A 23,739-nucleotide genomic window follows, 5' to 3' on the forward strand; every position below is an offset into this window, starting at 1 on the left:
TGACTCAAAAGACCTAAGCCTTGACATCAGTACTTATCATTTACCAAGAAATAAGAGTTCTGATTAAAACATTCCAGTTCCCTAAACAAGAACCTGTCACTCATCTAAGCACTGTCAAAACTTTATTATAAGTCTAGTCAAATGGCAAACAAAGATCCTGATCTGCTGTAGCCTAATGCGCCTGCCAATTAAGGTCTATGTTATTTGTTCAACTGATTACTCCAAACAAATTGCACAGACCCAGATTTGCTGGTGCATAGGTGACAGCAGATTGGATATGTGCAGTTTGCAACTGGAATCATCTTATAAGCATGAATATACTAAAATATTTTACACTACAATGTGATTCAATTATGTAAATATTAAAGTTCTAATGCAGTAAAACCTGTCTTGAAAGACAACCTCTTCTGCCAACAAAAAGTGGTCTCTCTTTGCAATAATGTGTATTAAAATTACTGCATACATGTTTTTTTTTTATTTTTCATAATTCTAATTAAAACATTGCATGCATTCAAGTTCTTCTTAAAACATGACATACTTTCACTTTATACAGTATTAAAATTACAAGTATTAAAAAAAACTTTTCAATTTTAAGTTTAAATTTACAAGGCATCTATTGGCATTATGATACATGTATATGTATTGTGAGGTTAAATGTAATGTAACATACCTAACTTATCCTGTTCATGAACTGTGAAGTCAACTATCACAACACTAATCAAGAAATTTATATGCAAACTATGTCATCCGTGGCATAAATAATAAATGGATGAACTCAATAAACGGATTCAACAGATGCTCTAAGGTGGCCAGATGAAGATATTTCTAGACATGGCATGTTCAGCCTCATGTGCTGGTTTGAATAACAGTAACATAGATAAAGCAAGCAAAGATGCAAACCTTAATAATACAAATATCAACTAACCTGGAAAAAGCAAATAACTATTTATAAGATAAAGACCTCATTCACCCCAGACAATATGTAATGTAGCTACAAAGACAAAAGATTTAAGGCAGTACCCGTCTCACTACAGTATGGTTTCAGACTGTAGCATATATTTCTACCTGGAGATTTTAGAAAACTAGCAGCCAGACTCAATGTTCTTTTGTTTGTTTCTTACGAACAAACTATATTTTGCCTGCAGAACCTCAAAAGTGGTCACAGGCACAAAGTATTAAATAAAGTTCTGTGGTGTTTAGAAATGTTTTTGCAATGCATTTGTTCACAGCAGTGTCAAAACACATATCCTGCCTAAAAATAATAGTTGCTGGTAACACTCAGCAGATGGTAACTCATGACAATGTGTTTATATAATAAATCAATATCTGCATGATAAAGGTCATAAATGACAGGTCAGGTGGTTGCTCATGGCATAAGTCTCTCAAGACAGATTTTACTATATAATAAAGCAAGTTTAACATTTTTGTGAACATTGTCTTGCCTGCATCTGCCTTGCAAAACATGAAACTGTCACAGAATCTTATTTGTAACACATGGTCTTATTTGTAATACAGAATCTTATTTGTAACACATGGTCTTATTTGTAACAAAGAATCTTATTTGGAACACATGGTCTTATTTGTAACACAGAATCTTATCTGTATCACATGGTCTTACTTGTAACACAGAATCTTAACAATGATGAAGCCATGGTTGCTGTTGCCACATCTCAATGAAATTAGTCGTATGGGGAGCTGCAGTAGCTCAGTGGATAAGGCACAGGGCTTGTGACCAGAAGTGTGCAGTTTCCATTCCCACAACCAGATCAATCTCAGATCATGTACTGTGGTGTGTCTTTAAGCAAAGCACCTTACTCTTCTTGCCTGGGTAAAATATTTCATTCAAAGTGTTGCTGTGCCATACAACATCAACCCCGTAAGTAAAACACCACATTTCAATGGTTTAGTTTCCCTATAAATGGAAATAACTTCTTAAACTCAGAGCAGATCAGATACATTATTTCTGATACCCAACCTGCATCTCCAGCTACTCAATACTCAAGCAATTTAAACTCGTATGCAAGGTAAACCTATTCTCGAATATTTTCTGAGAAGGACTGAATAATTAAAGATCTAACATCAATTTTGGCACATTCTAGTCTAAAATGTATTCCCTTTATTGCAAACGTGAAAAGGCAAATTCTACTCTGATGTAAGTTTGAACTCACTCTTGACTCTGGATCTCTGGTTGTATCAAGAAGATCAATAATTTCTTCATTGTAGAGCTGCAATGAAAGAAAACAGAATGAATTTAGACTAATAAGGCTCTTGCTCTGAATTGTAACTACAGTGAAAAGAAAATCATATTTCATGGCTTTGCTAAAAATAACTTTTTCATCGTACCTAAATTTGTGATTGGAGGAAGGGACCAATTCTGACTTCACCTTGGTCAATTTTCATTGGAAATTTTAATCTGTGGTTGGTAGCAACTGTGAAATCCAGAAATACTTATCTCTATAAATACATGTAAATTCATAGCATACAATATCCAAAGGTAATAAATGTCATTAAGTAAGAAGTACATGCATAAAATGCAAGCTCCCAGTAACCCTACTTCCTGCCTGAAGGATAAGTATAAGATACAAGTATCTAGTGGCCCGACTCTCTGCATTAACAAAAATTATATGATGCAAGTTCCCAGTAGCCATAATACCTGCATTAACAATAATTATAAGATACAAGCTCCCAGTAGCCATAATACCTACATTAACAATAATTATAAGATACAAGTGCCTAGTGGCCCTACTCACTGCATTGGCAATAATTATAAGATACAAGTGGCTAGTGTCCCTACTCCCTGCATTGGCAATAATTATAAGATACAAGTGGCTAGTGTCCCTACTCCCTGCATTGGCAATAATTATAAGATACAAGTGGCTAGTGTCCCTACTCCCTGCATTGACAAAAATTATAAGATACAAGTGCCCAAAATCCTGCACCAACAATAATTATAAGATGCAAGTGCCCAGTACCCTTATTCATTGCAATAATAATAATTATAATATGTTAGATAATTTGGACACTATTTCAAGTAGCCCTACTCACTGCAATAATAATAATAATAATATGCAAGATAATTGGATGATGTCTCTGGTCCTACTCAATGTAATAATTGTAAGAAGCAAGATAATTGCTCTCTCCCAGCAGCACTATTCACTGCAATAATAACTGTTAGGTGCAAGATATAAAGCACTCTCTTCAAGCAGCAATACTCACTGCAATAATGATAATTACAAGATGCAAGATAATAAGGTGCTGTCTCCAAATTTCCCTACCCACTGCAATATTAATTATAAGTTGCAAATGTGTGCTGTATCCATGTCGACCTACTCACTACAATAATAATAATTCTACGATGCAAGATAATTGTAAGACGAAAGACTACTGGGTATTATCTCCCTGTAGACCCATTCACTGCAATAATAATAATTCTATAATGCAAGATAATTGTAAGATGAAAGACTACTGGGTATTATCTCCCTGTAGCCCTACTCACTACAATAATAATAATTCTATGATGCTAGATAATTGTAAGATGAAAGACTACTGGGTATTATCTCCCTGTAGGCCCACTCACTGCAATAATAATAATAAGAAGATTAAGATAATTGGATGATGTCTCCAAGTAGCCCCACTCACTACTGATTATCTGTAGCCCCTTTGACTACAGTAATAATAAGATTCAAGATAACCTGGTGCTGTCTCCCAGTAGCCCCACCACTGCAATAATAATAAGATGCAAGATACACTGTACTTGGGTAATGTCTCCCAGCAGTCCTACTGGATGCAATAAATAATAATTCAAAAACAGAACATTACAGGGTATGGTCTCCCATAAGCCCTATTCACTGAAATGGTAATAATTATAATATGCAAGATAATTGGACTCCTCTCCCATTTGCCCCACACTGCAATAACAATAAATGTAAGATGTAAGATAAAAGATACACAGCTCCAGTGGCCTAGTGGTTAGAGCGTCCACCTCAGATGCGAGAGATCATGGGTTCGATCCCCAGCCAAGTCATACCAAAGACTTATACAAATGGTACTAACGACTGCCTCCATTGGTGCTCAGCATTAAGAGGTTAGTGTTAGGACTGGTCGGCCTGGTGTCAGGATAATGTGACAGGGTGGGACATCATGCTACATGTCTGCGGCATTATGCCCCTGGCTTTATGCCCCAGTGCTAGACATCACTATAAACTGCCACACTGCAAACATCATAGCGATATGACTAAAAAATTGTTAAAGCTATATTAAAAATCCAATTCACACATGCACACACAATTACAAGATACAAGATAATAGGGTGTCTCCCATTAGACCTACTCACTGCAATAGGAATAATTACAAGATAATAGTATGCTATCTCCCGGGAGACCCACTCATTGCACTAACAATAATTGTAAGATGCAAGATAATGAGGTGTTGTCTCCCATCCAACCCACTCCTTGCAATTGGAATAATTACCAGATAATAGGATGCTGTCTCCCATTACAACCACTCATTGCAATAGCAATAATTGTAAGATGCAAGATAATAGGGTGCCATCTCCATGAAGACCCACTCACTGCAATACAAATAATTACAGGATAATAGGGTGCTGTCTCCTAGGAGACCAATGCACTGCAAAAATGGAATAATTACAAGATAATAAGGTGTCATCTCCAATTAGACCCACTCACTGCAATAGGAATAATTACAAGATAATAGGATGATGTCTCCCATTACACCCACTCATTACAATAACAATTGATGTAAGGTGCAAGATAATAGGGTGTTGTCTCCTATTAGACCCACTCACTGCAATACAAATAATTACAATACAAGATAATAGGATGCTGTCTCCCATTACAACCACTCATTGCAAAAACAATAATTGTAAGATGCAAGATAATAGGGTACAGTCTCCAAGACCCACTCACTGCAATACAAATAATTACAAGATAATAGGGTGCAGTCTCCCAGCAGACCCACTCACTGCAATAACAATGATTTTTAATGCAAGATAAAAGGGTGCCATCTTCCACAGGTCAAACTAAATCCTTGAAAGATAATTCATTCAAATGTTATGAGCAAGACGACAATTTACATCAAAACAGTTCAACAGCATGATTCAGTTTTGAAAACAATTCTTCCATTTGAAGATTTGAATTCATATTACTAGTAACTGTAACCCCATAAATATTTTAACTGATTGAGGTTTTCTAAGAAGTATCTTCCAATGAATATGACATACTAGTTTTATTACATTTCTTTCTTGTCATCTACAATATGTTGCATTTTTTGCCTTGGAATTGCATGCTCCTTGTTTGTGCCCACTGGCCTAGTTGTTTAATGTCATGCTGTACTATCTTGGTATCCTTATGGGTTTAAAATGATACATAGTCTTGCATAGCCACCTGCAAAGAGGCCAATGACTGAGTCAATTTCAACGATGATGTCACCAATGTGCAAGGAAAATAGCACTGGTCCAAGTACTGTGCCTTGTGGAACTGCAGAAATTACTTTAGACCAACCAGGTTTGAAACTACAAACCACCATAAATTGTTCTCGAAACCACAGAATGGAGCATCTCCATGTACCAACAAAAATTGTTCCCGAAACCATAAAAAGTAGTAAATCCGCCATAAGATTTTGTTTGCAATTCCATAGAGAAATGGTTTAGTCTTTAACAATCTATGGAGGTCTTTGTGAAAAACTGTTTCAAAGTCTAGCAGAAAAATATCTACTTATCTCTATGTTTTGCCCTATGGATAAATGAAACTGAACTGTAGTTACCTCCATGAACTGTGTGTTGACTTTGAAATCTGGTGGTGGTTCATTCCTCTGTATTGCAGCTGCTCGGCATTCCTCAATACCTCGAAACAGATGATCAACAGCACGAGGAATGATACCAACCTCTTCTTCGGAAATATTGATGTCAAAGCCAGTTCCCATCGTGTATGTCTTCCCTGAGCCAGTCTAGAAATTCATGAAAACAACTGAAATTATTTTATACTGTAAGAGTGTAAAATAAGTTCTAAAAATTGATAAGTATTATAAGTACAAGAATTATTCATATAAACTTGAAAGATCTTCCTGCAAGGATGCTTTCTATCAAGTTTGGTCAAATTGTAAAATGCAGCTTGGGAGAACTTGTCTATTTTTAGTAGTAGTTATTAGTTTTATATGGTGGCCATATTTAATCAAGTTTCAGCAATATCTGTACAAATCTGAAAGGTCTTTATTCCAGGATGCTATCTGCCAAGGTTGGTCAAATTTTATTTAAAGGTTTTCCCATTTTTAGTATCTATAGCTATATTTGATGGCTGATCATCAATTTTTATACAGATTTGCCTAGATATGTTTAGCAACTTATAAGAAGTAATTTAAAATGATTTTTATATTTTCAGTAATGGTAGTTATATTTGAATACAGATTGGCGTAACTGTACAAACGTGAAGGGTCTTTTGCCCTGGATGTTCTTTGCCCAATTTGGTCCAAATTGGTCAGAAGGAAATTTTTGATGGACAAAAGACAGATTTTCTAATTTTGGTAATTGTGGCCATATGGCAGATTGGCTTTATTATTAATCTGATTTTTTTTAAAAACTGTTCAATGATCTGTCAAATAATTTTCTGAAAGTCATTTAAAGGTTTTTCTATTATTAGTAATGAAGATCATATTTGATAGCCAATTTCCTTTACAGATTTGAAAGGCTTTTATGTAAGGATACTCTGTACAAAGTTTGGTCAGGCAGATTTTGAGAAGATGAAAACAGCAATTGTTGTCTGATGCTGGATGCAAGAGGACACCTAACAGACCAAGGGCCATACCTTAAGATCACTGGATGTGAGAGATCAAATGACAGACGAAGGGACAGATCTTAAGATTGCTAGATGCAAGAGGTCACATGACATACCAAGGGCCATATTATATGATCACTTGGCATTATAACCAGATCTACTAATTAAAACAAAATATTTTGGTGATTTAAAATTCAGAGACATGTCCTGTGTCATATGTAGATTTCTGCCTTAAGTCAATGACAACAGTAATTGTAAAATATTTCTCATGCTGTTTAATGAAATGACAAATTTCTAAAAAAGGAAATATCCGGAAATGCACTATTCAGCCATTAATCAAATATTACTTTGAAAATTAACAAATTCATGAGAATTCAAGAATAAATAAAAAACAAAAGAAAAAAGTTAATAATGAATGATGACTAAAACTGAAAAGGAGTCAGAGCCACAATGGAACAAATTCATCAAATTTTTGTCCCCACCTACCATCAACCTCAAACAGCCCCAAATTTAAAAACTGGAAAAAAAGTATATTAGAAAGTTGAAAATAATGCTGAGTCATTACCTTAATCTTTAAGACAGCACACCCAATGTTATACACTTCACACCATCTAACAGTGATGTACAAGTTCCATCACTGTTTTTCAAATGGTTTTAAAGTTATGAAATAGAAGGAAAAATGTGGTAGAAAAATGAAAATATTAAGCTGTGACCTTGACATTTAAGACAGCATCTCCAGTGTGGCATGTGAAATACTTTCCAGAGATGATGTACAGATATACAAACTGGCTCAAGGGAGCAAAAGAGTAATTGGGCTGAAAACACAAAATACTAATAAGCTGTGACCTTGTCCTTGAAGATTGGACCCCAATGTAAGTATACAAAAAGTATACGAAATTTCATCATTTGATTTCAAATGGATTTAAAATTTTAGAGCAGAAGGGAATGTGTTATGAAGTTGTAAAATATATCAAGTTGTGGCCTTAACCTTGAAGATAGGACTCCCAATGTGGTAAGCCAAACAAACACCTTCTGGTGATTATGTACAAGTATACCAATCTTCAACCTTTAGTCTCAAAGGGCATTAAAGTTATATATAGAGCAGAAGGGAAAGTGTAATGGAAAGGTAAAATAATGAGCTGTGACCTTGACCTCGATTACCACCTTCAATCTGGTACATCATACAACTGCTAGTGAAGATGAATCTACAAAGTTTCATCCCTTAAAATTAAATAGCTCTACTGATATAGACAGTTGGACAGTCAGAGACAGAAATTGGTATTCAGATATTCATTCTATCATTTATATATGAATGTGTCCACTTTCAATGTACAATAAGTTAATCAAACTCTGAGATGGCCTCCACGCTGTAGTATCACTTAGCAACCATACTATTATACCAACAAGTTGATCAGAGCCTCTTTTTATTTATATTCACAGCCTCTCATTTTTTATTTATATGACATTATTGTGACTGCCACAAATAAACACCTTAACAAAATAAAATTTAATAGTAACTAGGTTTAGTTTACAGATTGTTGCTCTGCAGGACAGTAAATAAAGGTGTTGCCAACTTAACTGAATTCACAGATGACCAGGTCAAGCTTACACATTGTTTCTTTGTCAGACAATCAACAAGTGTTACTTTTTAAGTTCGTTTTGTCATCATGCTTTCCAAATTGCTTAAATGATCAACTGCCACATAGTGCAAAACAAAAGGTGTGAAAGCTCATCTCCTGTCATATAACAAAAACTATAACAATTGCCCCTGGGTCAATAGATCAATATTACATCAGTCCCTCACAATTTTTTTTTAAAAACTGTATTGTTTCATGCATTGCCAGTACATCATACTTTTAGACCAAAATGTGCAAAGCTTATAAGAAAATTGCAAAAATTTTCATCCTCCAAGACTTATCTGAGGACATTGTCAAATAAAACAATGGCCATCTATTAAGTATCATGTATTTTCAAGGTACATGTAGTAAGTCTACTTGTAGTCATTTACTAATTAATTTTTAGAAATAGTTGCGAGGAAGAAAATACTATTGTTAGGTGAAATTATATAATATAGCGTTCTGAAAGAAGAAGAAAAGATTTTATAAAAATAATTAATTAATCTGTGAGGAAACTAGTTAATCATGCAAGAATAATATCAACATTAAAGCACCAGCATATCCAGAACTGAAAATGACACATTTTTTAACATTTAATACACAGATATTTTAATCTTTCTCTTTTTTCATCTGTCACAACTGAATGTCTCTGAATGTCTGAATGGTCATCCTGTTAATTTTCAGGAATAACATTACTGGTTTAAGACTCATTAGAATTTCGTCATCCCTAAAGTTTATATACATGTCTCATCAGAAATATGGTCTCACTGCCTTTGCAAAATCTGATGACAACGTCAGTGATAATCAAACTTATCCTAGATCTTTACTATATAAGTTTACATACCAAATCTGAATAGAAACATAGCCTCTAGAATGTTCACAGGCCCAGCCAATCAGATGCTAGTGTTACGTATATCTGATTTAATATATATATATATATATATATATATATATATATATATATATATATATATATATATATATATATATATATATATATATATATAGATATATATAGATATTTTAATTTAATTGTTTGTCAGTTTTAAATTTTTATTTTACTTACATGCTATTGTAATGTAAATTTATTCACTAGATGATACTTTTTCAAAAAGTGTTTGACCTTGACTGTTAGTTTATAAACAACAGGTGTTGATATAAATTCTAACCTGGATTCAGAATTAGTAAACGAAGTTCTATTTTATTTAAAAATGATTGGTTGTTGTCAAGGTCATGATGGACTATGTGGGTTAAGAAGTAAACCCTTTTTTTATTTTTATTCTGAGAACAAAATCATTGGTCTAATCAAGGCCATATTCTGTGTATGTGATAAAAACATGATCATGTGACACCCCCCTCTGATTTCGCAACTTCGGGGGAATTTTGAAACTGCATCTTATGATACAATATAATCTTTGTTTTGAGAGAGATTTCTCAGTTTGGGGCTTTTCATACTGATGTCAAGTTAATTTGTTGTAGCCAGATTTGAGCTATAATAATTCTTCAGATCAGTTGGATTTCAAAAGGATTAATTCTTTATTATCTGGAAATAGTTTGAGGAGTGCTCACACTGAAATTCTGGAAAGACATTGCTTACAAATTTAATCTGGATTTCCAACAACAGAGTGCCATTATTCGTATTTCTACAAGGAACTGTAGATAAGCACAGTACTGACTACAGCATATGTCATCATCATCCGTCTTGGATTTTCCATCAAGATTTGAACTTGAAATTATTTGAACATTTATTACTAGGACTTCTGCAATTTAATTCATGGATTATTCTTAGATTATTTTTGGATTTGATTCTTAAAACTATTAAGTTCTTCTCCTTTTTTCACTTTTACAGAATTTTATAGAAAAATAAATCATTTGTTAAATTTTAAAAAAGCTTGTTGTTTTCACTCTTTCTGTGTTACTGTTTATTCGAGCCTAAACATGTAACACTATATTACCTCATTAATATGCATGAATGTCACTTAAACTTGAACTTATTTGAGATCATGATTGAATACATGTAAGCAGACATGCCAAATCTGATCAAGATCTCATGAGAACTGTATCCTCTCAAAAGTAAGATTACCTCATTAGTATGCTAAGGGTGATGCTCACAATTAGACTTACCCAAGAACATGAATTGGATCAAAAAACTTAATAGAACCTCTTCAGTAGTCACAAGCTAAGTCAATCAGTAGCAAGAACAACTTATTAATATGCATGGATACTACTCGTACTCACACCCACCTTAGATCTTAACAATGTAAGCTTACATCTGATCAAAATCTGATCAGAAATAGGACCTTTAGAGCGTTCGCAATGAACTGATGATGGACGGAGACAATGCAAAAGTGGCACAAATTTCACATGGCCTTTGACCAAGTGAGCTTTGAATAGTTTTGAAGCAAGTAGTTTCAGTTGCAAGTAACTTTATTTGCCTTCTTTGAGCTACAGAATTTAAACCTGGATACTGTCAATTTTTTTAAATCTACCGTAAACTGTAAGGAGACTAACCAACATGTAAATTATGATACATATTCAATTTTTTGGACATTTCATGCTTGTTCATCACTATTACATGGTATGGGTAATACAATAATATGGTAAAGGGGCACCTGTATAAATCAGCAAGACATGAGACTACATGGTTAATCTAAATTTGAAGGCTATCCAAAACTGTCTTAAGCCAGAAGATCTCATCACTCCTAAAAACATTATCACCACCATATTTTACTGTCACAATATAATCTGGTCCACCCATTAATCATTCTATAACAACTTTATCACCATTCCATTATATCTATTAGTGATCATATTTTATTATATATACAAGCAATATATTCCTAGACCAACTACTGCTAGCAAATAACAGCTACATGAACTTTTTACAGTCTGCTTGATTAAATGATGAGGTACTGCTTTTTTTTTCAAAATAAAGAATAAGTGTAAAAAAAAATATAATCATGCAAATCAAGACTTTCATATTTATTTGTTATCAGAACCTGTGTAAAATAAGATTCATTTAACAAAGACAAGGTTTAAAACAACAATTCAACATAAACTATAAGCTCTAATACTCAAAACTTTATGAGTACAAAACGCATGCTCAAAGTCCTAAGGCTTTTGATTGCTGAATTTTACTGGCCCAGATTTATGCATGTATCTGATTTTAGGGTTAGGAGTCTGAGCTCAAGTTCTGTGCTCAAAAGGTTTGGAGAATACCTGGCCAAGCCCTATATTAACCAGCAAAACTTAAATATTTGTTGATGAATGCTGAATCCTTTTAAGTTGTTCCTCTGCCTACATGAAGTTCAATAAATCAAGGTAAAATGTGCCAAACCACATTCCCTACTCAATTTACATAATGAAATGTGAGAAGACTTTGAGGTTAACCAGTGTGGTTATTAAGAGAATCTTACTGTCAACAATCAGTTAATTTTGAATACCATAGAGTCTTTTTTTGAAAGAAAGAAGAATTGATAAAAAAATTTCTTTGTGAATCTATGACACACTATTGCAACAAATTGGTCTATCCCATACATATATACAGTAATCAGCGACAACTGGGTATGAGACAGCTGCGAGACTGCAACTATTTAACAGCCACCATATTGCTGACATCATCATCATCCACTGCTGACAACAGACTTTCCTGGGCAAATAAGTCTGAATATTTGTTTCACAGCTGTTCTGTTACAGTGATGCAGAGCCGTGATATCTGAGACAATTTCATATGCTATCTCCCTGTTATTATTAGCACATGATTAATGATTGGCCTAGATTGGACATCCATGGAAGCCACTGTCCTGTGCCATAAAAAGATGGTTCCTGCATACACAGCAAGGTGACGTCATCCATAAACATATGGCTTCCGCACTACCAGTGTTGGTAGTCTTATTCTCTGATCAGCTCTACCGAAAACTTGGATCCAGTTGGAATCTGGACAAGCCATTAAATGGATCGGACCTCACTCATTCTATTTCAAAACTTTTCCTATTGTTGTGTTAGTCTGTAATTTAAGGGTAGTTTCAGTGAACCTTAGGGTGAAATCAAAAAGGCTGATAGGTCTGCTTTATCCATTGTTGTTACTTTGACCTTAAGGCCTGTGTCTGCAAATGAATGTGTCACTGTCAAGACATATAACAGGTTAAAGTTTCATTAAAGTATCTGTGGTTCAAACATACATCGATACAAGTATGGAAAAAAACATTGTTCTTCCAGTCACCTTGACCATGAGTGTGGATACAGTATGTGACACAGTGTCTATACATAACATACAATTGGTGACATTTTTATTAAAATATCTTTACTGATTTAAGACAGGGATACAAGTTACGGAATTACAATATTCTGAATCTTTTGATGCCCCCACAATATCTATCGATGGGTCATACTGTATACCCATGCCTGTCTGTCCCATCCCATCCCATGTGTAATATCAAACTATCAATGGAAATGATACACATCTGGAAAATAAATGGATAAAGCAGTGACAACCATAATCTTTGCTAAATGTTCCATTTTATTCAGAAATTTAAATGAATCTTTTGTATTTCTGCACAAGATTAAAGAATAGTTGTAAAAGCAAGTCAAACCCCAGTACTGCAGTTTCATTCCCCCATTCCTCCTATCACTTTTTCAGAATGTCAAGAATATTTACACACACACACACACACACACAGAGAAATCACATTTGTAATCCCCATGAATAGACACTTATTAATTATTACTGTAAACTATAAAACAGACAAACATCCACACCGCTGGTATGTTTTGTCAATTAAGCATCAATGTAATGTTAATCATAGGGGTGTCAATTAATGTAATGTTAATCAAAGGGGTGTCAGTTAATGTAATGTTAATCATAGGGGTGTCAATTAATGTAATGTTAATCATAGAGGTGTCAATTAATGTAATGTTAATCATAGGGGTGTCAATAAGACTTAGATCCTAATACACAACCCATTCACAAGATTTTCTTAAACTACATTACTCAATTAATTATTCACTGGGAGAGGTTACATTGCAGCTTTGCCTAACAAACTCTAATAAAAAATACAACTCTCCATATTTTAATGGTGTAGTTGAAGTCCATTACTGCTGATAGCAATATGTACTGAACTGTGGCATAGTGAGATTGATTTTAAATTTCATTAATACATTTAAAGGAGGGGGTAAATACACTACTAGTTTTTAATTATGGCAAATAATAACTTTTTAAAAAGAAAATAAAGATGTAATACTAAGCTTCATGTCATTTTCTTTGAACCCTTGCTGCCATGCATTTGACAGTCCTAGTTAAAGTATAATCATTACATTTTGGTCACAGGGTCTGGAACAGTATTACATTATATCCAGGATGATCATCATGAAGAGCATAACAATGAGGGCAATCTGCATGTATCAAGGGCTGTCGAAATGTAATATTTCTCAACTATCAAAAGTTGTTTATGCCATTCAAAGGAAAAAGTAAGTCTCTGTTTCCAACAATAAGCGTAACTACTCTTTCCATCACCTGTCATCTAAATCTTAAGATTAAATTTTATGACTGAAGTCTCATGATTTACAAACCCATAATGACTGCATATAATTTGATGGCTCTTTGCTATAATCAACTTCACTTTGTCATATCACAGATACAGTGAGTAGTAATCACTTAAGGCAAACAAAAATAAAAATGCTTAAGGTAGAACTTGTTACTCATGCAAAGACTAAATTACACTCTTTTACTGCAAATTAAACATTTTACATGGTCAACCAATTTTCATGGACTACAGACCATGAATATAAAGACCCAGAGACTTATGATCTTTCCATTAAACATTAGAACCCTTTCTTCAATCCACGAATTTAAGTACAAACAAAAATGTAATTTTTCATAGAACCACAGAAAATGATGCACATGAAAAAACCCCACAGCAATTCACATTAATTTAGAGACCATGGTCTATTTACTGAACTCAGAAACATCTATATCTATTCTTACATTCACAAACTAACTGAACATGTATGACCAAATTGTCATGGTAGTATACAGTACAAAATAATTAAGCAGACTCATAGGAAAATGTATTTCTAAATGCAATTAAAAAAAATGAACAATTACATTTAGTGGAATATAATGCCAAAATTAGCTTAACCCTTCCACATAATATTCACAAGCACTTGTCAAATACAACTGTAATATATTTAGAATTGCTGTTAGCACTTAGGCTACAGATCTCTATTGACATAATTCAGAAGCTAATAAAAGGTCAATGACTAACTTCTCCAAGCATGAGCTTCTTTTGTGGGCAAGGCATTGCCAGCACACAAAACTTTCTTTCAGGTATGATTAATGCAGTAGGAGAGGACAAAGAGCAATTTTGCTGTCTTCATGTCAAGATATTTGAGGACTGCTGAAATCATGAATACTCTCCCTTACTGAAAACCTTATACCAGGACACACAGTACTAATGGTATGGAAAAAATTGGAACCAGCCTGGAAATGGGTGAACATAAAATAGAGTATATATGGTTTACACTGACCAGGATTGGGTAATAATGTAAGTTATGTTTTAGGAAACAGAATCTTTTGAGAGCTTACCCTAGTTCTAAGTGATTTTTTTTATAGAGACATTGTTTTACTGGTGGAATTTCAGTCACATGCAGGTCCAGAAAATGCCACGGCTCATATCCTTTTCTCTACACAAAAGCTGACAGCCAGGTTTCATCTATACTGATAATTGTAGGTTTGATCACGATCACTCAAAAATTATAAGTTACTGAATTTTTAATATCATGGTGTTTGCATAGGTTTACTATGGGAACTGACTTAGTTCCGTGAGTCCTCAATGGGTACAGCCAGTTCACTGAAGAAACCATGATTTACTCCTTTCCTTGCCTGCATCTTCCTGTTCAATGCCTGGGACAACTAAAAATTAATGCTAAAGAACCATTTTTCCAAATGTTCTGCTGAATTTGGTCTCTTACCTACATATGTATACTTATCACTAATACACTGTAGCTATTGACTAACTTTCATGTACATTTTGAACATTCTTAACCCAAAATGCTAAAATGGACATAGTAGCCAAGACAGAAACTTATCCATCATATATTATCTGATGTATAAAATATGGGACTTTCAAAATCTTTTAGACAAAACTTTAAATATAATTCACCATGGTACTTAAGCAGGTGATACAGACAAAACAAGAACTCCTAGCATAGTATGGCATTAATTTCAGACCAACTGTCATTATCAAATAGTTTCACTTGAATGCAGCAAATGATGTAGAAAATATGTCACTCTAAAAAAAAATCAACAAAATTGATGATGGCACCATTGCCATCAAACTGACTACTAATGATGATGATACCACTGCCATGTAAGTGATTACTGGTGATTATGACACCACTGCCATCAAAGTGATTACTAATGATGACACCAATGTCATCAAAGTGACTAATGATGATGAGAATACCACTATCAAAGTGACTATTATGATGATGACACCAATGCCATCAAAGTAACTACTGATGATGACACCACTGTCATCAAAGTGACTACTGATGATAACACCACTGTCATCAAAGTGACTACTGATGATGATAACATCAGTCATCATAGTGACTACTGATGATGATAACACCACTGTCATCAAAGTGACTATTATGATGATGACACCACTGTCATCAAAGTGACTATTATGATGATGATACCACTGCCATCCAAGTGACTATTTTGATGATGACAACACTGCCATCCAAGTGACAACTAATGATGGCACTGCTGCCATCCAAGTGACAACTAATTCTTCCCATGCTAATTTATGTGAGGAAAAATGCAAATATAAAAAATTACATTGAAATTTTACATCCTTTCCAGCCAAAAATAAACAAACCATTTCATCATTAAATTGGCCCATAGGGTCCATACAACATGGTGCCTGAAATGTCTCCATAAAATCTATAGTCATGTGCTGGCTGATTCTTATCAGGAAAGGCCATGCTAATCCAATGGTGTCAGCTGCTTATTATATAATTAGGTAATCACACTTAACACTACCAACCCCTTATGTCAAATACATGCATGGAGAAAGTTTTCAAAATATGCAGAAATACTGAATGTCTATCTTTTGTATGAATTTTGTGACCAATATGTTGGAATCGAAAATCCAATTTCTTGTACAGTTTATTCCCAATGAATTATGGATATTTAGGCCAAAAGTTAATATAAGTTAATATAAAGTGACCTGTTCCAAAACAATCAACTGCCTAATACTGTATCGGAGAGAAGGACCTTTGACCTTATGACTTAAACTGCAATGATATGTGCACATTCCCTGCTTTAAATGCAAATCATTCAAACATTTTGCTCAAAGCAGGTAAAAAGAACTCAAGGTACCATGCAGAAACTATTTTCTGTTCTCAGCATATTTTGACCTTGACCTTAGACATTTGCATTCACAAAATCTATGGCTTTCTTATCTCAAAATACAAACCATTTACTAAGTTTTTTGTCAAGGTATCTGGTATACACAAATTACTGTTTGGAAACAGTTTTCCTTCTTTCAGTCCCTGTGACTTTGACCTTTGCTATTTAGAGCCTGACATCAGTAGGTTTCTTCCTTAACCAAAATGCAGCCACTTAGGAACCCTGGTAACAGTAGGTAGTGGAGAACTTGAGTTACTGTGCAGAAATAAACTAGGTAACAAACAGATAGCATTATACCATAATGCAATCTGCCTTATGTCACTTAAAGGTAAATACAAGACCACAATATCACTTACCTCAAAATTATTCAGCATGACGATTTATGCAATATCTGAATATTTCAAATCAGTGCATTGAACAGTGAGCAAGATATTTCAGGTTCAATTTCAAAATATTCCCCCTAGGCTATGTACAACTTAACAGTTTCTGTTATGTCACAGGAGGAACCCTGCATTGCTATCACCATTGTTCTAGACTATCACTGCTGAGTGTGAGGTTTCCCTGGATTGTTTAGACTGTATACACTTGTATTTTCACATGTAATTTTTTCCCACCCAAACTATATAAACAATACTCTATACTGAATGAAAAGGTTTCATAGGAAACCCTTTTTTTTTGTTATTAAAAAAAGGTGTTATCAAATTCTTTTAGTAAAACATGGAAGCAGACACACTGATAAAAAGTCCCATTGTTCACAAAGATGATAGGAAAAGAAAAATATGTGTTTCCTATTGCACTGCTTTTAAACTTAGGATAGGTAGGAACACTACCGGGTATATACATATGTATATTATAATTATTAGAATATATAATATACTATGCGCTTCAAGTACTGGGTTAAACTGGCTAAATTTGATGCACAAATCAATTTCAGGAATTTTTTATTTAGAATTTTATATATATATATATATATATATATATATATATATATATATATATATATATATATATATATATATATATATATATATATATAATAATTAGTATCTGTAATGTACTAAGTGCTTCATTTACTGGGCTAAATCTGCTCAATTAGAGGCACAAATCAATTATAGGAATTAAAATTTTTATTTTTAACCAGGGGAGGGTGGCAGAGTGGTCAGCAACGAAAAACAGTGACAGTTGGAAGACCAGAAACACTGACCTTTAATTGACCTTAGCTACACTATATTTATATACCTACTTGGACATTTAACACTCAAAAAAAAATGAGAATAAAAGAACAGAAAATAACACTGGTTCAAGTAAAAACATAGAGAGACAAAGAAATAGAAGTATGCAGTCAGTGGAAAATGTGCTGAAAAGACATTTAGTTACAACTCAAAGTGCATTTCATTTTTTTTAAATTAACCATAACTGGGACAAGTTAAATTAAACAACAAGAATAACAGAGAGGATGGAACCAATAGCAAACAAAACGAATAAAGTAGGGGCTAAAGGAGTAGATGTATGCAGTCACATCAGTGCCGGATTACACTGGACAACAAATTTTTACAAAAGTCATGTTACTGAAATAAAATTAGTCAATTCTTATCAATTTTTATGTGCTGAACACGAATATGACAGTCAAATTGCAAAATTGGCTCTAGTTTTTTTGTAATCTGCAAGAAATTAATGTTTACATAACGAAATGCATTCCAATAGTAAAAGGTCAACTGTAATAGCCTACCTATAAAAAATCAAGTCATTGACTACATCTTAGATTTCTTCGCCTGTCTCTTGTACAGCTGTTCGGGAGCATCTCTGAGGAGTGTCCAGCAGTAGTCAGCCAGCATTGTAGTGGACCATTTTCCCTGGTATCTTTGTTCCATTGTTGCGATATCTTGATGAAAACGTTCGCCGTGTTCATCACTAACAATACCACAGTTGCTAGGAAAGAAATCCAAATGGGAATGAAGGAAGTGAATCTTTAGAGACATATTGCAGCCAAGTTTCTTATACTTCATCAACATGTCTTCTACTAGTTCCTTATAGTTTTCTGCCCTAACATTTCCGAGGAAGTTTGTAGAAACTAGGCGAAAAGCATTCCATGCTTGTTTCGCGTCACCTTCCAGCAAGTTGTTGAACCGGTCATCTTTGAAAAGCTCTCGAATCTGAGGACCCACAAAAACTCCCTCTTTAATCTTTGCTTCGCTGAGTCGAGGGAATTTTTCATGCAGGTATCGGAATGCTGGCAAAGTCCGGTCAATGGCTTTCACGAAGTTCTTCATCAAACCTAGTTTGATGTGAAGGGGTGGTAGCAAGATTTTCTGAGCCTCAACCAGAGCTGGGTGTTGGATATTCTTCTCTCCAATGGCTACATTCTGCCTGTGAGTCCATTCCTTCCTCATGTAGTGCATTTCCCTTGCTCGGCTATCCCACTCGCATAAGAAACACATGTATTTTGTATATCCTTGCTGCAGTCCCATTAAAAGGGCAACTACCTTCAAATCCCCACAGAGGTGCCAGCTGTACTTGTTATACTCAATGGAATTCAGTAGCTGCCTTAAGTTATCGTATGTCTCTTTCATGTGGACAGCATACGCTACTGGAATAGATGGAAGAATGTTTCCATTGTGCAAAAGCACAGCCTTGAGACTCAGTTTCGAAGAGTCCACAAATAGTCTCCATTCTTGTGGGTCATGAGTGATTTTTAAAGCATTCATGAGGCCCTCAATATCGGAACAGAATATCAGATTACTTTTCTTTCTGAAGAAAGGCTCCAATTGCTGGTGGCGCTTTCGATATGCAGTAATTGTGACATCTTCTTCTAGAAGATTCCATTGTTGGAGTCTTGATCCTAGCAATTCTGCCTTGTTCTTTGATAAGTCCAAGTCACGAATCAGGTCATTTAGTTCTTCCTGTGTTATTCTGTGTGGGGTTGATGATGCACCACAGTGAAAATCTGGATCACTGCATGCTGATGGACCAGGAGAAGAACAGGTCGACTCACCTTTGTCTTCGTCAGATGAATCAAGAGAATATTCTGCTGGAGGTTCTGGAATAGGAAGTCCCTCACCATGTGGAACTGGTCTCAATGCAGACGGAATGTTTGGGTAGACTATTCTCGACTTCTTTCGCTTCGTTATTCCGCTGGAAAGAGGAGGAACCAAGCAGAAGTAACAGTCATTTAGGTGGTTGCTTGGCTCTCTCCACACCATTGGGACTGCAAACGGCATTGATGACCTTTTGCAATTCAGCCACTGTGAAAGCTGTGTTGTACATCTAGCACAGCATACATGTGGAGCCCAAGGCTTGTCTTGGTCACCAACCTTGCATCCGAAGTAAAGATGATATGCCTTCTTCACTTGAGAATTGATACTTTTCTTCTGGTTGGCAAATGTCACTTCCCCACAAATATAGCAAAAATTGTCCGCGGTATTAACACACTTTCGAGGCATTACTGTTCTTTATTGTACGTAAATGGATAAAATAATAAGTTTTATGTAACTGTCTCGCACAACGTCTAAAATATTTTAAATGCTGAACCTATCTGATTGGGCTTTATATAGTACACTGCTTACGTCAGCTTCAGCAGCCGCCTGGCATTAGTATAATAGGCCTACACATGTATAGTACACTGCTGACGTCAACTTACTTCAGCAGCCGCATGGCATTAGTATTGCATTGCATCAGAAAATGATGCAATCAACTGTGGATGATGTGAGCATGATGGTATTATGCAATGTTACATCATTATTCCGGATGTTGCTGCAGTCCTACTGGAGAAATTTACACAGTGAAACATAGAAAATGAGGTATATGAATATCTTCAAAACGAGAGCCAATACAAATTTTTCACGGTTATATTCGTGTTCGGCACACCAAAATACTACAGATTAGGACCTTTTCAAGTCAGTAATGATTTCACTGTTGACCAGTGTTATCAAGAGCAACATATGCTACAGTCCCCGCACTTTTAAGGGCCCTGCACTAAATGCTTTCAAGCTATCAATTACCTACATGTAAATAATACTATTACTGAAATGTCAGACATATTTGTCGTATTATCTGGCTGTATAGCAAATGAAAAAATACAATTACTTTACTATGCAAGTTAAAATTTTTAAAATATTTATATGTTTTAATATTTATGTGGGTCTTTTTTCATTTTAGGGCACCTTTATAACATATGTCACAGGCCCCACACTAGCTTATTCCAGCAAGGAGTCACATCACAAAAATAGAATATAAAAACTATTGATTTTATTATCAACTAAAAGTCAACTAAAATTTAATTTACCAAATCTTTACATGAGAGAGACAGAGACAGAGAGAGAGATAATGAGGGTGAGAGTGATTTGAATGCTGAATTGACATTACGCGAGATGACAGATAGTTCCACCTACCAAATCACGTGATATGACCACCTGTTAACCTCCAACAAACACGCAGTATGTGGCAAATAAATATGTTTCAGTTTAAGTGATCTGTTTTTTAAAATTGATTAGTATTATTCTTAAAAATGAAAAATCAGAAAGTTGCATAAATTATACTACAGTAGACCATATTTATATTGGTAGTTAAGTTCGTAATGTAATAATCTATGTGTTTTATTTCAGTAAATAATAAAAATCAATTTCAAAGCTGCTCGAAAATGTATTCATTTTAACAGAAATTCGCTGCAGATGTTAATGTATTTAGGATATAATCTTATCCTTATTAATTTTATCTGGCTTATGTTCATGCTGCCTTGGAAATAAATGAATTACAAATTAATAACAAAATCATAAATAATTACTGTTTAGAAGTATACTGTTGTACATAATAATTTTAAAGTTCTACAGTGTTCGTCAGACGGAATTTTGATCAGTGATGTCTATTGAAATAAACATGTTAATGCATGCTTAATATATTGGACGATATTTATCTGAAATCAATATTTTGGTATTTCTTTATTATTACATTTTTGTATCCCCACCCCTCCTTCAGCCCATTGAGAAAGTAAAGAGTCATTCAAGTGTCTGAAAGATCGAGACAATACATTATTATTTTTGGGACAATCAAACATTAAAATGTAAATTTTCAAACTTCAAAATAATACAGTCTGGGGTTCAGTCCTTCCTATACAAGAAAAATAATATATATAAAAACCAGAAAGTTAGGGGTTCTCCACCCATATTGTTTAAACGTTTATTTTTACAAATATTTTTCAATTTCAATATCTTTGTTCTCTTCAAGCCATCGACGGGACATGCTTTCTACACACGTTTATGCAAACAAACATGCTGTAATTGCCATCAGTTGTTTCCATTTTCAGCTGACCGTACACACTACCATAAAAAGGTCTTTATCCATCAAAGTTTTTGTCTACGTTCTGGGAAAGGAATAAATCTAATTCCTCCATTTAGACGATCTAGGTATTGACTGTCAGAATTACAAGGCTCCCACCAACTTCTTTTCACCCTTATTGATGGAGAAATCAACAAATCATTGCAAATTTGTAAATACTTATCATAATCAATTCATTATTGCCACAAGCAGCTTGTCGGAGGAAAATGGCAGATGAAAGCAATGACTGGAGGTGGGTCTGATTTATGCTCGCTGATTGGTTAATTGATCAGCATGATTGACGAGTGGCAATAGGTCAATTGCTAAAGACAAACAACTATGGCAAAAGATGAATTCGAGAAGGGTGGAGAGACACTGTGAAAGAGATTTGTCTTGTAATCATGAAAGTTTTCCTACATTATTCATTTCAGAATTAAATTCAGTTTTTACAGACATTATTATCATCAAAGGATCGAACTTCCACTTTTAATTGCTTGCTGGCAATTAGGACTGTTAAATATGATACTCCATATCAGATGGCTTGGTGTATTATGAATTTAACCTTTCTTTACTTAGCAATTATCAGTTGTCCAATTTTAAAACTTCTGCTGTTAATTAACTGTGGAGCTATAAGTGGGGCTGTTAAATATTTAATGGATATGAAAGACATTCAGCATTTATGCACACATCTCATTGTCAAGAAAATGGTTAAGAAACATAAATTGTTCTTTCTGTGGTGATTCTGGCAAGATTATGAATTCAAGTCAGTGCTTAACATAAACATAAGCAAAACTTTTTAATGAAAACAAAAATAACTGTCCGAGGTAGTCAATATAAATAATTGTCAGAGGTAGTCAATATAAATGTCAGAGATAGTCAATATAAATAATTGTCAGAGGTAGTCAATATAAATGTCAGAGATAGTCAATATAAATAATTGTCAGAGGTAGTCAATAAAAATAACTGACAGAGGTAGTCAATATAAATAACTGTCAGAGGTAGTCAATATAAATAATTGTCAGAGGTAGTCATTATAAATAACTGTCAGAGGTATATAAATTATTGTCAGAGGAAGTCAATATACATATATGGAAATAAACACCATTTAAATAATGCTGCAAAACAAATTTATTATTATGCATAATATGCACACTGACATTGGGCTGTGTACAAGAATTTTACTGTTTGTGTTGAGGATGCAGTTTGTTGGTAATTAAATTGCCATATTTCCTCTTCCAATGAATGAATGTGCATCACGTTTTCACAGTGCACATGATGTGTCTTACTAATATTCCCCTTTGTAGTATATAGCATTCAGATCTACCTATATTAGCTCACCATTTCACAATGCAAATTTATGCAGTACTGTAAGAACGTAAACTATGTAAACTATCTCCCAAACTTGATATTGGGTTGATCTGGCTTATTTTGCTATATCCTGATTTTAAAAAATCTTTCTAAAGAAAAGGTGGTAATTAATATGCGTAGTTTTTCTCTCATAATTAAACTCATCCAAGATCTGTATGACATAGAGCCATTTACTATCAGAAATAGTCATAAAAGTGCTGGCATGCTTAGCCAATTAGATGCAAAATCACCTCATTAATAT

General features: G+C 34.3%; 1 protein-coding gene across 1 annotated transcript in view; it reads right to left on the reverse strand.

The window, feature by feature from the left end:
• LOC149785030 (kinesin-like protein KIF21A) overlaps positions 1 to 23,739 on the reverse strand; it is a 259,702-nt gene that overhangs the window by 211,442 nt on the left and 24,521 nt on the right. The window contains exons 4-5 of the mRNA XM_089978736.1: positions 5,782 to 5,964; positions 2,169 to 2,225 (exon numbers count right to left, since the gene is read on the reverse strand). Of these exons, the coding sequence (XP_089834862.1) occupies positions 2,169 to 2,225; positions 5,782 to 5,964 (240 nt within the window). The remainder of the gene's footprint in view (positions 1 to 2,168; positions 2,226 to 5,781; positions 5,965 to 23,739) is intronic.

This window comes from Sinohyriopsis cumingii, chromosome 13 (assembly GCF_028554795.1).
Source record: "Sinohyriopsis cumingii isolate HCF-2022 chromosome 13, ASM2855479v2, whole genome shotgun sequence".
Taxonomy (NCBI): Eukaryota; Metazoa; Mollusca; class Bivalvia; order Unionida; family Unionidae; genus Sinohyriopsis; species Sinohyriopsis cumingii.